This window comes from Pelodiscus sinensis, chromosome 8 (genome assembly GCF_052426305.1).
Source record: "Pelodiscus sinensis isolate ZL-2025 chromosome 8, ASM5242630v1, whole genome shotgun sequence".
Classification (NCBI taxonomy): domain Eukaryota; kingdom Metazoa; phylum Chordata; order Testudines; family Trionychidae; genus Pelodiscus; species Pelodiscus sinensis.
The window spans coordinates 30,562,373-30,577,307 of NC_143059.1; the positions used below are offsets into that span (position 1 = coordinate 30,562,373).

Consider the following 14,935-nt stretch of genomic DNA (forward strand, 5'->3'; position numbering starts at 1 on the left):
CTTCAAGGGGACTATTTTTGTTTATATGGATTTAGAAGTAGTAAAAACAAAACTCATAATTCTCCAGTTCTTTCAAATAAAGTTCTCTTATGTCTTCCAAAATGACTTCCTGTCATAAAAAGTGTTGAAAATTATGCAATATCACTGAGGTTTGCTCTGCAAACATACATCAAAATACAAAAGGAGTGGAGAAGCAAGTAAGCCAAACAAAAGTAACATGCAACCTATAATAAGCCCAATAGATGGCAGTGACGAAGGCTGAAAAAGATTAACCCAAGATGCTACACTTGAATTCATGAGACTTTTCAACTGTTTAGTAGTTGGCAACAGTTTGTTATACAGGAAAAGGGATCCTTCCTCCAGGCTTAGAAATTTGGAATGCTGTTCTTATCCACAATACTTCCTCCAAAAGCAATTTATGCATACTCTTTGCTTCACAAGCTTTAAGAAAACATGCACTGCATGAAGAAATCACTGGGGCTTGATGATGTAGTGTTCAATACAACAGCATTTCAAATTCTACCTTAAGTCATATGCAAGAGGTATTTTGGTAGGTTTATTTGAACAAACCTAAGTTCCAACACTCTTCAGAGTGGAGAAAAACTCTGCTCTAGAAAGATCCAAAGCTGAAATGTTCTGGGTTTTGTAAGTGAACATTTAGGTGTTGGGAAAGCTTTTGGGGGATAGAAATGGAAATGCTTCTCACCCATTTTAGAGTCAAGTATACTTATGCCCCAAACATATTCGCTCAAATTCAAAAAAGAAAAAATTAATCACGAACAATGTTGTTAATGTCAATGTTATCTCTTATTGTAAACATACAGCTTGCCCCAAACCAGAGCAGAGGGATTATCATTTTTTGGGAGCAATAAAAATCACACATTTTTTTGGAAGAAAAAAAAAAAAAAAGCACAAGCCATGGAGGTAGCTACATACATTTCTGGATGCTTGATTCCTCTCTCGTAGGCCAGATCCCTGTAGGCTTTACAGGCCATCAGAATGCTCTCAGTCCCACCAGAGGTCATCTATTGTGAAAAGGAAAAACAAATCAAACATTAAGTACATTTGCAGAAAGGAGGATGGTAATAGTCAATATTTTCATGCTTTAAGATGTATTGCTGGTCTGCTATGCCTATAGAAAGCTTCATCTGCAAAACTAAGTGTGAAAGCGTAACAGTGACTAAAAACACACAGATCTCAAGAATAAAGGTCACAGAAACAAAAAATGCCACTGTATTTATTCCTGCTGCTCTCTGTGCCAAGCAGCAACAGCTGCTTCAGGCAGTATCCACACCATGGATCTGAAAACAAATTGTGATCTTCATAGTTTGAAAAAGCATCAACTGAAAGGCTTGAGGTAACAGAGCTTCAAACTGGCAGAGAGGAAGGGGGAAAAACAGCTGTGTTTACTGTTAAGCAAGCAGGTGGTGGCAGAAAAATTATAAACATGCTGTTTGTAAGTCATACCAATTATTCCCAAATTCTTCTGCAAGCTCCTTACCTATTTTAAAAAAAATTGCTGATACATTCGGAGACCTCCTTACTTAAATGTAATATAATACTGAGAGAACGGTTTCCCTTTATTAATAATTGGTGGTATTTAAATGAAATATATGACTTATTTATTGAAGTACAGGTTGCACCTCCCAAATCTGGAATTCTCTGGCCCCACAGCCGGCTTTTTTGAGCGTTGAGGGGGGCAGGGAACAGACTGAGGCTTCTGTGGGCCGAATCCAGCCTGTGGACAATATTTTGCCCAGCCCTGTTGTTGGTGCTGCAGCTGCCTCAGTGCCCACTCGCAGTAGCAAATCCTTCCTTTTTGCCCTACCTTTCTGTGCTATAGAAAAAAGTCCTATTCTTGGTGCTTCGTGTTTTCTGGGCACGACCAAACCCTGACTTTTGTTTAAGGTAGGGTGAGAGGAAGCTGCATGCCAAATACAGTGGTCCTAGTTCTTAAGGTTTAGAAGGAGTTCTTAAACAGACTTGTAGACACACAGATAGACTCTGACTATAATATAATAAAAAGAAGATATTGGCAAATCCTCCCAGTGGAAAGAGTGATACAGTATATAACAGTGCCCTGCCATGGCCTCCAGAAGCTTACTCTGCTAGCTCCAGGGGAGCCCCCCACTACTTCCAGCCCTGGTCAAGCTGCTTGTTGGTCCCACTGCTGCTGCGCTGCTGTGGCCTAGCACAGGCTCCATCCCCCTGCAGTGCCATGGTCTGCCACAAGCTCCATCCCCCTGGGCTGCCGAGGGCTCTGGCTCCAGTTCCAGCCTGCAGCCTACAGTTCCCTGTTGTGGGCTTGCACTTCTGCTCCGCTGCAGGCTCTGGCCCCAGCCCTGTGCTGCTGGGGGCTGCCTCAACCCAGTCCCAGTGCCCTGTCCCACTGCTTCAGCCCAGCCCCTCCTGGATTGCCCTCTTGCCGCTAGACTGCCAGGGTTCTCTGATCCAGGAACATCTGTGGTCCTTCACTACCATGGGCAGCCCTAGTAAGCACTCCCAACCCCTGGCCTGAGCCCCTGCCCTTCCCCCCTGCCCTGAGCTTCCCCACCTCTCTCCCTCTGCCCTAAGTCACCAATCCCCTACCCCTCCTCACTCTGAACTCATTACAGCTTTTACTGTAGAAAAATAGTAATTGAAGAAAGCCTGTACATTTTTCATTTATTTAAACATTTTTTTTTACTTCCATTAAAGACCTGAGCAACGCTGGGTACTTCTGCTAGTATAGCTATACTGGCAGACGGTTTCTCGTGTACATAAGACCTGAATCACTGTCACACGACCTCTCTTCCTGTAGCGTCTGTGGTGAGCTAGGCAATTGGCCAATGCAGGCTGAATCAGCACCAGCCCACAGCCTTGTTAGATATTTCCTTCTGCTCCCTTCAAAAGAAAAAAAAAGTCTACAACAACAGAAGTTGCCCAGTATGAAAAGACTAAAATCAGATACCACTTGTGTTTTTCCCAAGTGCATGCAAAAACAAAAACTATCTTGAACGGGAGAATGTTTTGGGACACGGAGGGTAAAGGAAGAACAGGATCCCTTTACCATTTCTAAAGTTTGCCATTTGTAACTTTATACATTCCCTTTGAACTTCAAAAGCAAGTACAGTACCTCTTTATTCATATGAAGTTAGCATTTAAAAGTAAAAGTGATGTTTAACCAAAGTTAGACTATCTTTGTCTCATTATCAAGAAAAGGAAAACTTATTGGTCCTTACAACTTAATATGGTTTTAAGGTGGTGGTTCATCCTTTTTCATTTACCCCTTCATTAAAAGGAAATACATCCGACTCCTACCGTAAGGCCTTTTGCAAAACTGAGTTCTGGAGTTTGCTTAATTGTTGACTAGGAAACAAAACCTTTAGAGACAGGAGGCAAAGCTGACAAAATGTCTTCAAGGTTTTCTGGGTTGTACTAGCCCTATGAATGATATTAACAAATTGTAGTTTGCTGGGAAAGCATGTACACCCGGATCAGCACACAGCTATTCCATGGTCACAGCATCACACAAGGCCGCTACAAGCCAATCTCTCACCAATCCCCCTATTTACACATCCCAATGTGTTCCAGTTTCACTACTGGTAGATAAAACTTTACAGACCTGCAGAAGGGCAAGTCCTAGGTAAGTCCACAAGATCAGTGCTCACATTTCACTTTTAAAAGCTGATTTCCAATGTGAAACTAGCTACCTCACATGGGTGACTCATCTTTCTCTCTTCTTTCTGCATCATGTAAAAATTTTAGGCAAATAACTTAAGACACAAAGCTTTAAAGAGAAAACACCAGGCCTCTATGGTAGCAAAAACATATGCACACAGAAGTCGGTGAAAGAGCTCCACATTGACAGCTCATCTCTAGCTGAGGACAGGGTGGGCATGAGGGGAAATCGGACTGAAGGAAATGCTGCTGGTTTTTTTTTTTTTTTAGTGCTCCCTTCTTGTCTGGCACAGCACTGAAACCTGGTGTTAGTCTTTAATGTGTCATGGATTTTGCTGCCTAACAGGAAAAAAGGAAAATCATTAACCGAAGTTACATGGAAAAAGCCCCTCTTCTCATGAATTATAGGGGAAATCCACAAGCACTCTCAGAAGGACTTCTACAAAGAGAGAAAGCTTGCCTTTGAGACTCCAACCCCAGATCACAAGAGAAAGAAACTCCCAGACTATGAAGTGAACATGAAAGGATTCAAAACTGATTCCCTGACTCTCTTATTACTGCCTCCTAAAATTAAGTGCTACAATAAAGAGAATTAAGAAAAAATTGAAACATTTTCCTCTTGGAAAAGACTAGCTGAAAATATTTCCAGAAAGCTGAGCATTATCTTGAAAAATGTGTGGGGGGGGGAAGAAGGGGGGGGTGAAAACCAGAAATTTCGAGAGCATGTCTAGAACGAATATGAGAACCAGAAAGAACCTCAAGAGGTCATTGAGTCCAGTCCTCAAGCACCATCCAGATCATCCATGACATGAGTTTGTGTAACCTGCTCTTAAAAATCTCCAATGATTGAGATTCTATAACCTTTGTACACAATTTATTCCAGTGTTTAATCACCCTGACAACTAGGAAGTTTTTCCTATAGTCCAACCTAAACCTCTCTTACTCAAATTTAAGACAATTGCTTCTTGTCTTACCCTCCAAGGTTAAGGAGAATAATTTCTCCTCCCTTCTCTTTATTTATACCTGCCTCTGGAATTTCCACTACATGCATCTGACAAAGAGGGTCTTTGCCCACAAAAGCTTATGCTCCAATAAATCTGTTAGTCTATAAGGTGCCACAGAACTCCTTGTCCTTCCTCTTTGTAACCACTTATAAAAGTACTTGAAAGTTATCATGTCCCCTCTCAGTCTTCTCTTTCCCAGAAGAAACAAACCTAATTCTTTCACTCTTCCCTCATAGATCATGTTTTGTAGGCCTTTAGGCATTTTTGTTGCTCCTCTCTACACTTTTTCCAATTTTTCCACATCTTTCCTGAAATGTTGCACCCAGAACTGGACACATTTCACCAGCTGAGGCCTAATCAGCACAGACCAGAGCAGAAGAATTACTCCTCATATCTTGCTTATAACACTCCTGCTAATACATCCCAAAATGATAATTACCTTTTTTGCGATGTCACACTGTTGACTCATTTTTAGCTTATGGTCCACTATGACCCTCTCAATCTCTTTCTGCTGTACTCCTCCCTAGACCACCATTTCCCATTTTGTATGTGTGAAACTGATTGTGAGCACTTTGTATTTGTCCTTATCAAATTTCATCCTATTTACCTTATACCATTTTGTTAGGGGAAAAAAACCCTGCCCCGCAGTAAAAAGTTTGGCAAGACCGCTCTTGCTATAGTGGGCTGCAGTACTCCTTGGGAGAAACTGGCCACACCCTTCCTGCGTATCATTGCCTTTAGAAAAAGGGAAGGTGTGAAAAGGGGAAAATAGCCTCAGACGCTCCCACCTGTCACCTTGGCAGGAGAACTGTGGGGCTTACCTGCTCGCATGAAACCTGCACAGTTTCAGCCCAACCCCTGGGACACAGACCCCCCCCCCCCACTTGGTGACCGTTGGGCCGTATATGGTAATATGCAAGCGTGGGAAAGCAATGTGCAGATTTGGGGCTAAATACCCATCGCACAGTTCGCTTGAGGAGGTCTTTGCAACACACGTACCACCATGCGTGTGCCTTCCTGTATACTCCAAAGCACTGCCGACCTGATCAACCGACCAGCCACCTCCCCCAACTCTCGGGCGTAACCAAGGCCTTCGCAACCGAACCGATATTTTTGAAATGTTCCGTGTGCTGTGTAAGTTGGTATGTATGATTTGATTTTCTTTGTTGTATAAGCTTAGTGTTGTAGTTGTTTCTGGTAGTACACATAGTTTGTAGTTATTATTCTTATTAATTAGTGTAGCTGGATATCTTTAGAATAGAGACTATTCCCCTTGCCATTCCCATCCTTATAATTCTGACATGTTTAACTAGAAATCGCAGAATAAATATAATACTGTAAATTCATTATTAACACGGTCTATTAAAAAATCTTAGAATAAATACTATAAATTCATCACTGTTATAAATAAATATATTTTATTTGCTAAAACAGTCTACCTGGTTCTGTCCTTCCCCCCCTTGGGTATGCATCATCGGACCTGTGATTCTCACGACACATTTCTGCAGATTGTCCAGGTCATTTTGAATTTTAATCTTATCCTCCAAAGCACTTTGCCACCAACTTGGTATCATCTGCAAACTTTATAAAATGTACTTTATATGTCATTATCTAAATCCTTGATGAAGATATTGAACAAAATTGGTCTCAAAACTGATCCAAGCAGAACCAGTATGTTATGCCTTTCCAGTATGTCTGCAAACCACTGATAACTACTCTGGGAACAATTATCCAGCCCAGTGTTTCCCAAATGGTTTTCCACAGAACCCCGGAGTTCAGCAAAGTGAAAATAAGGGTTCAGTGAGAAAATTCCATTACAATAACATTTTATGGCTTAAAAAATATATTTAAGCATTTATGAATTTTATTGAAAACAATTTTCATTTGTGTTTGCCATGACAAGTGTCCCTGTGTAATGCCAGCTTAGCCAGAGTGTGGGGATGATGATGTCACTACTCAGCGCTGCATGCACAGTTAGTGGTGCTGTTATATAACACCTGTTATATATCATCGTAAATTCCCATACTCTCAGAGAGTGTGGATCATGTGAGTGACTGAATAAAAATATATTAGAGCCACGTCGGACAAATTTGAAGCTGATCGAAATCGCTTCAGACAGCCAATTAATACAAAAATTTTATAGAAGTTTCTCTCAATACATTTTGGGGCAGCTTATGTCAAAAATATTCAGCTTTATCAAGATGTGCAATTCGTGAGTTGTTACCCTTCGCCAGCATATACTTCTGCGAAACTGGGTTCTCAAATTACACAGCAACAAAAACAAAATACGGAAATCGACAATGCTGCACCAGATATGGGAATTCAACTTTCCAGTATTAAAGCAAATATAAAAAGAATTTGACAAGAAAAGAAGAAAAACCATTCTTCGCACTGAAAAACTGCCAATATAATGCATATTAGTTTTTGAACTTTATTTTTTGTACACATTAAATGTGATTTTTGTTTTTAAATATGTGTAATTAAACTAAATGTTGATCTCATGACTTTGTTTACCATTTGTTTATTATTCTCCTTACTTATTTGTGGTCTACCTTTTCAGCTTCATATATAAGACTTATTAGGGGTTCTCCAATATTATTTCAAGTTTAAAAGGGTCCCGTGGCCAAATAAAATTGGGAAACACTGATCCAGCCAGTTATCCAGGTAACTTATGGTAACCCTGCCTAGGTTGTATTTCCCTAGCTTATTTATAAGACGGTCATGTGAGTATACTAAACGCTTTACTAAAGTCTAGGTATACCACATCTACCACTTCCCCCTTATCCTCAAGGTTTGTTATCCTATCAAAGAAAGCTAACCAGTAGCAGTTAACAGTGATGATTGAGTGTAAAAACAAAATAGTAATCCAAGGCATCAGTATCATTCAAAACAGTCATACACGAGTAGACCTGAATTTCTCTCATGAGTTCTATGTCTACATTGGGAAGTTTTGGCCACAAAGGTGCTGTTGACATGTAAGAGTTGCTAGCAAAGCAAAGCAAAGCAACATGGTTAAGCATCCCACTGTGCAGTGTTGTGGGAAGACAGAGCTGATCCTTGCGTTTCTTGGGATTTCCTGGTAGGTCTGTGAGCAGTCCGTGCTGTCAAAGCCTCACAGAGGTCTCTCCAGCCCTCCCCCTGGAGCAGCAGTCTGCCTGCCACTGTATTGCTAGTTCAGGGCAGAAACATACCAATGATTTGCTCTTTGTTCCCAAATGAAGTAGCTCGCTCAGCTGTCAGATTCTTCCCGAAGCTTTGAAAGGGGAGGGGCGCATGCATGCAGAGCAGCAGAGATCACAAATCACTAAGCACAGCCATCACAGCAGGCATTGTGGGATACCAGTTCTCGCAACAAAACAAAAACAGTAGAGTGCACAGGCCTTAACAGGCCACAGACGGGGCAACACTGAAATTGTATTAAAAGTTCAAATTCCTTAATTCAGATTAGTAACAGCAGACTCCTGATCCAAAACAAAAGAAACCAGACAGTAATGTCTCCAGATGTGGGCAGCCTAGATGTCTCAAAAACAGCAGTTCTGACCAACAATTCCCGGAGACATTGAGTATTTTAAACTACAAAACTATAGGTGGAATAAAACTATATGCATTAAAAAGGAACAACTTTCAGACTACTCGATTTTTTTAAAAGGATAGCAGATTGAAGTACAGTAAAACTCCAGTGGTCCAGCATCCAATGGTCCGGCACTTCTGATGGTCCAGCACCATCTGGAACCCGGAAGTGCTCCGGGCAGCAAGACAATTGGAGCTGCTCTGCCTCCGGCTTCCCCAAGTCAGCCGCTGGTCAGTTTCAGCAGCGGCTGACTTGGGGATGCCTGGGGCAGAGCAGCTGGGGTGCTGCCAGGTTGGTCCCGTAGCGCCGCCCCTCGGCGCTGCAGGATTAACCTGGCAGTACCCCAGCTGCTCTGCCCCAGACTTCCCCAAGTCAGCCACTGCTGAAACTGACCAGCGGCTGACTCCGGGAAGCCCGGGGCACAGCAGCTGGGGTGCTGCCGAGTTGGTCCCGCAGCACCGAGGGGCACATTCCACCCACTCTACCTCAGACCCCTCATAGCCCCCCCTTCCGACCGTTCGGCATATCTGATAATCCAGCACCCCCTTTGTCCTAAAGGTGCTGGATTATCGGAAGTTTACTGTAGATTCAAACACTACAGCTGCCTATGATCAGCCTCATTTTGTGACTTCACCCTGTCCCCACCAAAATGCTTGACTTTTGAAGTCTGAAAGAATGAGAGAGAGAGAGAGAGAGAGAGAAGGCTAATTGCCTCATACAAGGTCAACATTGTGACAGGTCCTGTACTCCCCATGCTTTGTGACATGGACTTACAGACACAAATATGCATAATTCAAACCTGCTTTGGAGAAATTGCCTCATGTAACCTATCCATCTTCATGTCATAATCCACTAGATCTGTTTAGCTTATTTTGCTGAACGTATCATTCTTGTGTGTAAAATTAGACGTATGGAGTATGGAATGGTTTATGGTATTAAACTTGCAAAGGAAAGCCATCAAGGCTGTTTCCAATGCTGGGATGCCTCAATGTCTGGGAAATCATATGTAAATTGCTTTTTGTCCTGAAGTCTTAGCTGTAGTTGGTCTTAGGAAGTCATATGACTTCCCTAACTGGTAGGGACTGGCCAGATCACTTCTCATGCAAAAGTGGGAATCTTTAAAACAATAGGGCTACATCTACACAATGAGTTCTCTCAAAAAATATGCAAATGAGGTACACATTTGCATGAGTCGCAATCTTTTTTGCATATTTTCTGCCGATCCGTTTTTGCTCTTGCATTTTTGTGCAAAAACAAGCAGTGTGGATGTTTTCTTTTTGCGCAAAACCCCCTTTTCCCGCAAGATCCTTATGCCCCAAAAAAGGAGGTTTACCGATCTTGCAGTATGCCAGAGCAAAAACAGAGCAGCAGAAAATATGCAAATGAGATCGTGACTCATGCAAATGAGTCCCTCATTTGCATATTTTTTCCGAGAAAACTCTTATTGTAGACCTAGCCATGGAAACTAGCAGGTCTTTTTTTTTGGCTGGGGCATTCCCATGAAAGTGATCCAAAGACCCCAGGGTAAGGAGCTGCTCTGGTTTGAAGGATTAGCTAGAAAAGGAACAGTTTTAGGGTGAGTTTGTAATGAGTTATAATGAGGTTTTAGTGTTAGAATTAGCTAAGCGTTTTCTGTTATTTTGAGTTTGTAATCTACTTTGCTTTGCCTATTTTCACTCATTACCACTTATCCTACTACTTATACTTAATAAAATCACTTTTATTTACTATCAAGCCCAGTGTAAATAATTGTTACCTGGGGGAGCAATCAGTGTATATATTACCCCACTCATGTTAAAGGGGGCTTTCCTAAATAATTCATTTGGGGTTCTGATCCCATTTGGTGAGTGGTATCACAAGAAGCTGGTTCCAAAATTACATTTTCCTTGGACCTGAAGAGATTCAGTGTCTGTACTACTTCTCAGGGAGGCACTGACCTCAGCTTTGAGCCTTGGCTGGGGGAGACCAGGGAGCTGATACAGCATGACAGGGCGGTGAAAAGCCCCAGAAAGCAGGAAGGTGAGTAGCAGTGGCTGTGGCCTTGTCAGCCCTCTGGAAGGCACTCCCAAAAGGGTCTTCTGTGACCTCACCACATGACAAACAGAAATGTTTTTCTCCCCCTCCTCCCCCCCCACCCCTTGAGAGACAGTGATCTTACATATTAATTTGAAAAACAGAAGGGGGGGGGGACACATTTAAGTCTGAAAAGTTTATAAATAAATATTATTTTATTGTTTGGCACAACTCTCTGGAATGACTATTTGAGCTATCAGAAATTTTGATGAAATATTTAAGATCAAAATCTTTCCTAGACAGGGCCGACCCACAACATTTTGGCACCTGAGGTGGGGAGTTCAAATGAGGCCCCCATATCCCGTTGCTTGGGCCAAAACTTTGAAAGGTCTCAGTTCTGCCTTCTTCCTGTTCTACTCCTCTCATGGCACTCCACCGTCTGTGCATCTGGAGCAGAGAGAATACATATGCACCAGCAGCAGACACAATTTTCTATACTCTGTGTCCTAGTGGCGCTCCCCCCACACAGTCTGGCAACTGAGGCAGCCGCCTCAGTTCGCCTCATGGTAAGGCCAGCCCTGTTCCTAGAAGTTATTATTTTGAAATCAAGGCCCACCTCTGACCTTTAGAGATCATGTCACACTTTTGTGCTCAAAACACTACCATCTCTACATCTCCTCGACAATGCCTTGCTTTAGCTCTCTGACACTTCCACCGCATTCGGAGGCACTAAGAAGTCCTTAGGTCACAAACTGCTAATTCCATTTTTGATATTTGCGGTTTCAAAGCACCCAACTTGTACACTGCAGGAACTCAAATATCTGCAAGACTAGTTTCAAGATGTTAGTTACATGGGTAGGTCATTTTTAGAAGTTTCTGATTAACCACTTCAACTGTCCCCCTGGCCTTGCATATTGGGTAATTGTTCAACAAGGCAGTATGTAGCTTCTACACCAAATGTAACACTACCCTGATTATTTTGCTTAGGCTTCTACTTGAATCTCAGCAGGCCTTATGCCTTATAATCCAACCCACATGCTTTCGTGCATGAAGCAAGGCCCATTTAACTATGTAGGCTTTAGGAAAGGGGGGAGAACAAGTGCTGGCACTTTTAATCAAGGATATTTGGGGAGGGTTAATGTCATTTATTTTCTAGTTCTGAAGAGAGAAGCAACTAGTGAATCTTGCATTAACCTTCATGTCATTTTATTTTAAATTTAGGCAAGAACATTTGGCCCAAGGCTAGACACTTTTTAAAGCTATCATGAACAATTAAAAGAAAATAACAGTTTGAGGTGTTGAAAGTTTGAGAGTAAAGTTCTCCAAACGTGCAAGAGTGTTGCAAAACTCTGCTAAGTACAGAATAACTACTAAATTAGAGACTAATTAGAATCACAATTGTAGACAGAGACTGGTGTGATCTAGTCCAGTTTCTCAACTATTGTTTATAAAGTGCCCCTTTAAAAAAATTTATAAGTACCCCCAGTTTTCAGACACACAAATTTTTTCAACCATTGCAACACTTTTGTTTAACAACTTAATCATAGCTGGCGGGCAATGAAATTTTTGGGTGTACAAATATAATAAAGCATTGTAAAACTTGAAACAAATTCAGTTTTCTCCAAATTTAATTTGTGTTGATGTACCCCCAGACTTCTCTTGAGTACTCCTAATTGAGAAACACTGATCAAGCCTACCCTGCCCAGATGACTTAAAAGTTCTATGCAATTGCAAGTCAGTATGGGAGAAGAGACCAGAATAAGTGTCTTTGAGATAAAGATTTTTTTTTAAAACCCTTCAACTGGCCATACAGTACACCAGCACATGGGCTGCACATCACCAATAGCAACTGCATGGCAGATTCTGAAAACTAAATTCATATTTACTACCAGTACTTATTTGTCCACAACATAATTAGTTTGCCATAACTTACAAACACAGCATACTTCTTACTTACATTGCAGAAGCCCTGAGACACATCAGTTAGGGTATGTCTACACTACCCTGCTAGTTCGAACTAGCGGGGTAATGTAGGCATACTGCACTTGCAAATGAAGCCCGGGATTTGAATTTCCCGGGCTTCATTTGCATAAGCGGGGAGCCGCCATTTTTAAATCCCCGCTGGTTCGAACCCCGTGCAGCGCAGCTACACGGGGCTCGAACTAGGTAGTTCGGACTAGGATTCCTAGTGGAACGAGGTGTACCGGTAGTTCGGAATAGGAATCCTAGTCCGAACTACCTAGTTCGAGCCCCATGTAGCCACGCTGCACGGGGTTCGAACCAGCGGGGTTTTAAAAATGGCAGCTCCCCGCTTATGCAAATGAAGCCCGGGAAATTCAAATCCCGGGCTTCATTTGCAAGTGCGGTATGCCTACATTACCCTCCTAGTAGTAGTGGAGGGTAGTGTAGACATACCCTTAGTGACTAAGGTGCCACTGTGCTCAGCATTGCACAAACTAAAAAAAAAAAAAGCCCCAGCTGAGAAGCTTAACAATCCAACCGAGACAAGAGAAACACAAAAATATAGCATGTATTTTCTTATGGGAAGGGTCCATTTGATAGTACAACAAAGAGCATAAACCTTTGAAAAGTATGAGACCAGTGACATGGACTAAAACTCATTTTGCAAGTAACTAATTCAATGATTTCAAATTGTTAATTTCAGGTCCTGTGAGCTTTAAAACCATGCAAGCAAATTAGTTCAGACAGCTTTGAAGTTGGACAAGAACAATATGTACCACACCCTTGTGATCAAAGACATATAATACCCGCAACTGCTTCTCAGTAGTCACCAAGCCAACCAGCCAGAATGGTTTGCAATCCTAGTTTTGGCAAGCTGATAGATTTCTAGATTAGAGCAAAACTAAACACAGCTTACCTCCCCCATCCACATAAACACACACCATCCCAAGCCAGTTACATTTAGGGTTGCCAGATGGTCTCCCAAAATACTGAACACATGAGCAAAACAAACAAACAAAAAAACCCACACACGCCACACACCACCACCCAAACTGAACACACATCTATTACTAAGAGCCACCAAGCTGGGAACAAAGGGGGAAGCAGCAGAGCCTGCTCTGCAAAGCAGTTGCCTGCTACCCAAAGCTGAGAGGCAGACCCCGGGGCAACACAATGGCAGGGCAGGGGAGGGTGACCCATGGGTAGGAAGGTCACTCCCCCATAGCCAGGTCTTTGGGTATCCCAGTGGGAAGAAGCAGAAATTCCATTCCAGTCAGTTTTGGCTGAAAGCCCATGGAAGGCGCCTAAACGCAACTACAAAGCACCTGTGGGCTTCTCTCCTGGACTACGGCGCCACAACGCGCTTGACCAGCACTCAGCAGCAGGGACAGGGCTTCTCCTCCTCCCCAAGGCGTCACTCCTCCTCAGACGCAATCAGCTGAGGGCTCCCAGCACCGATTGCGCCTTGCCTCCCAGCCACTCCCCCCGCCCCGTTTCTGTACACAACCAGAGCCTCCCAGCGCAGACTGCAGCCCTGCCTCCCAGCTTGGGACTCCCTCTGGTTGCATGCAGAAGCCTGGCGGGGGCAGGAGGAGTGGCTGGAACACCCAGCCACTCCCCCCGCCCCCGCCAGGCTTTTGCACACTACCACAGGCTCCCAGCGCCAATCGTGGCCCTGCCTCCCAGCCACTCCCCTGCCCCTGTCAGACTTCCGTCTGGCGCCCAGCAGGAAGAACAGAAAATACCAGACATTGCACGTGTCTGGTATTTTCTGAATTTTTTTTTTACCAGACAGAGGGCACGAATACTGGACACCTGGCAACCCTAGTTACATTTTATAGTAGGTAGTCCCCCTTTCCTCCACCTAAGGCCTAGTCTATGCTTACAATATTTTGCCAATATAGCAATATCAGAAGACAATTGTTCATTAAGACATGGCTATGCGACTATGCCAGTTAGGACATGCACATACAGTTATGCAGGCAAAGTCCTAGTGCAGATGTAGCTATATTGGCAAAAAGACTTTTGCCAGAGTAACATATCTCTTTCAGGGAATTGTACTAAAACTATACTGACAAAAGAATTCTGCCAGTATAAACTGAATCTCCAGTACCAACCTTTACCAGTGGAGCGGTATCCCGCAAATTCTTTCTATTGCAGAAAAAGCCTAAGACTACATACAGGGATAATTAGCACAGTCAGTAGAAAAGGAAGTAGGCAGAGTCAATATTAAGGAAGTACATATGTTTAAGGGGGCAGGAACTCAAATTTAGGTTCTACATTACTTACTGCACCACAGGAATCAGGTCCCCCATTAAAGAGCGTGCAGGCAATCCTCACCACCTCTGCTTCCATCTTCCTCAAGCCTGGGAATATATCTGGATGAAGAGGATTACTCCATGCAAACTCCTCATAAACCTTCAGAAAGAAAACAGCATGTCTGTCTCTCAATGACATATTGCAGAAAAAGGTCTGGATTATGATTTAACAAATTAGTAATGGGTAACAAATGTGGTAACATAGCTATTTTCAGCCACAGTGGCAAGGAGAAGCAGCTGGACTTAGTTGCCCATTACCCCTAGGCACCAACAAAAATACAAAACAAAACAAAAATAAACCATGACACAAGGACTGGCCTCATTCAGTAACATATGTTGTTTAAATAAGTTATAAGATGCAAATACACCTGTTTTCTTTTAATAGAGGTAAGCTGAGAACAAATGGC

General features: G+C 42.7%; 1 protein-coding gene across 1 annotated transcript in view; it reads right to left on the reverse strand.

Annotated features, from left to right (window-relative positions):
• The window catches only part of SGPL1 (sphingosine-1-phosphate lyase 1), a 44,794-nt gene that overhangs the window by 12,150 nt on the left and 17,709 nt on the right, over positions 1–14,935 (reverse strand). The window contains exons 6-7 of the mRNA XM_075934965.2: positions 14,500–14,628; positions 937–1,025 (exon numbers count right to left, since the gene is read on the reverse strand). Of these exons, the coding sequence (XP_075791080.1) occupies positions 937–1,025; positions 14,500–14,628 (218 nt within the window). The remainder of the gene's footprint in view (positions 1–936; positions 1,026–14,499; positions 14,629–14,935) is intronic.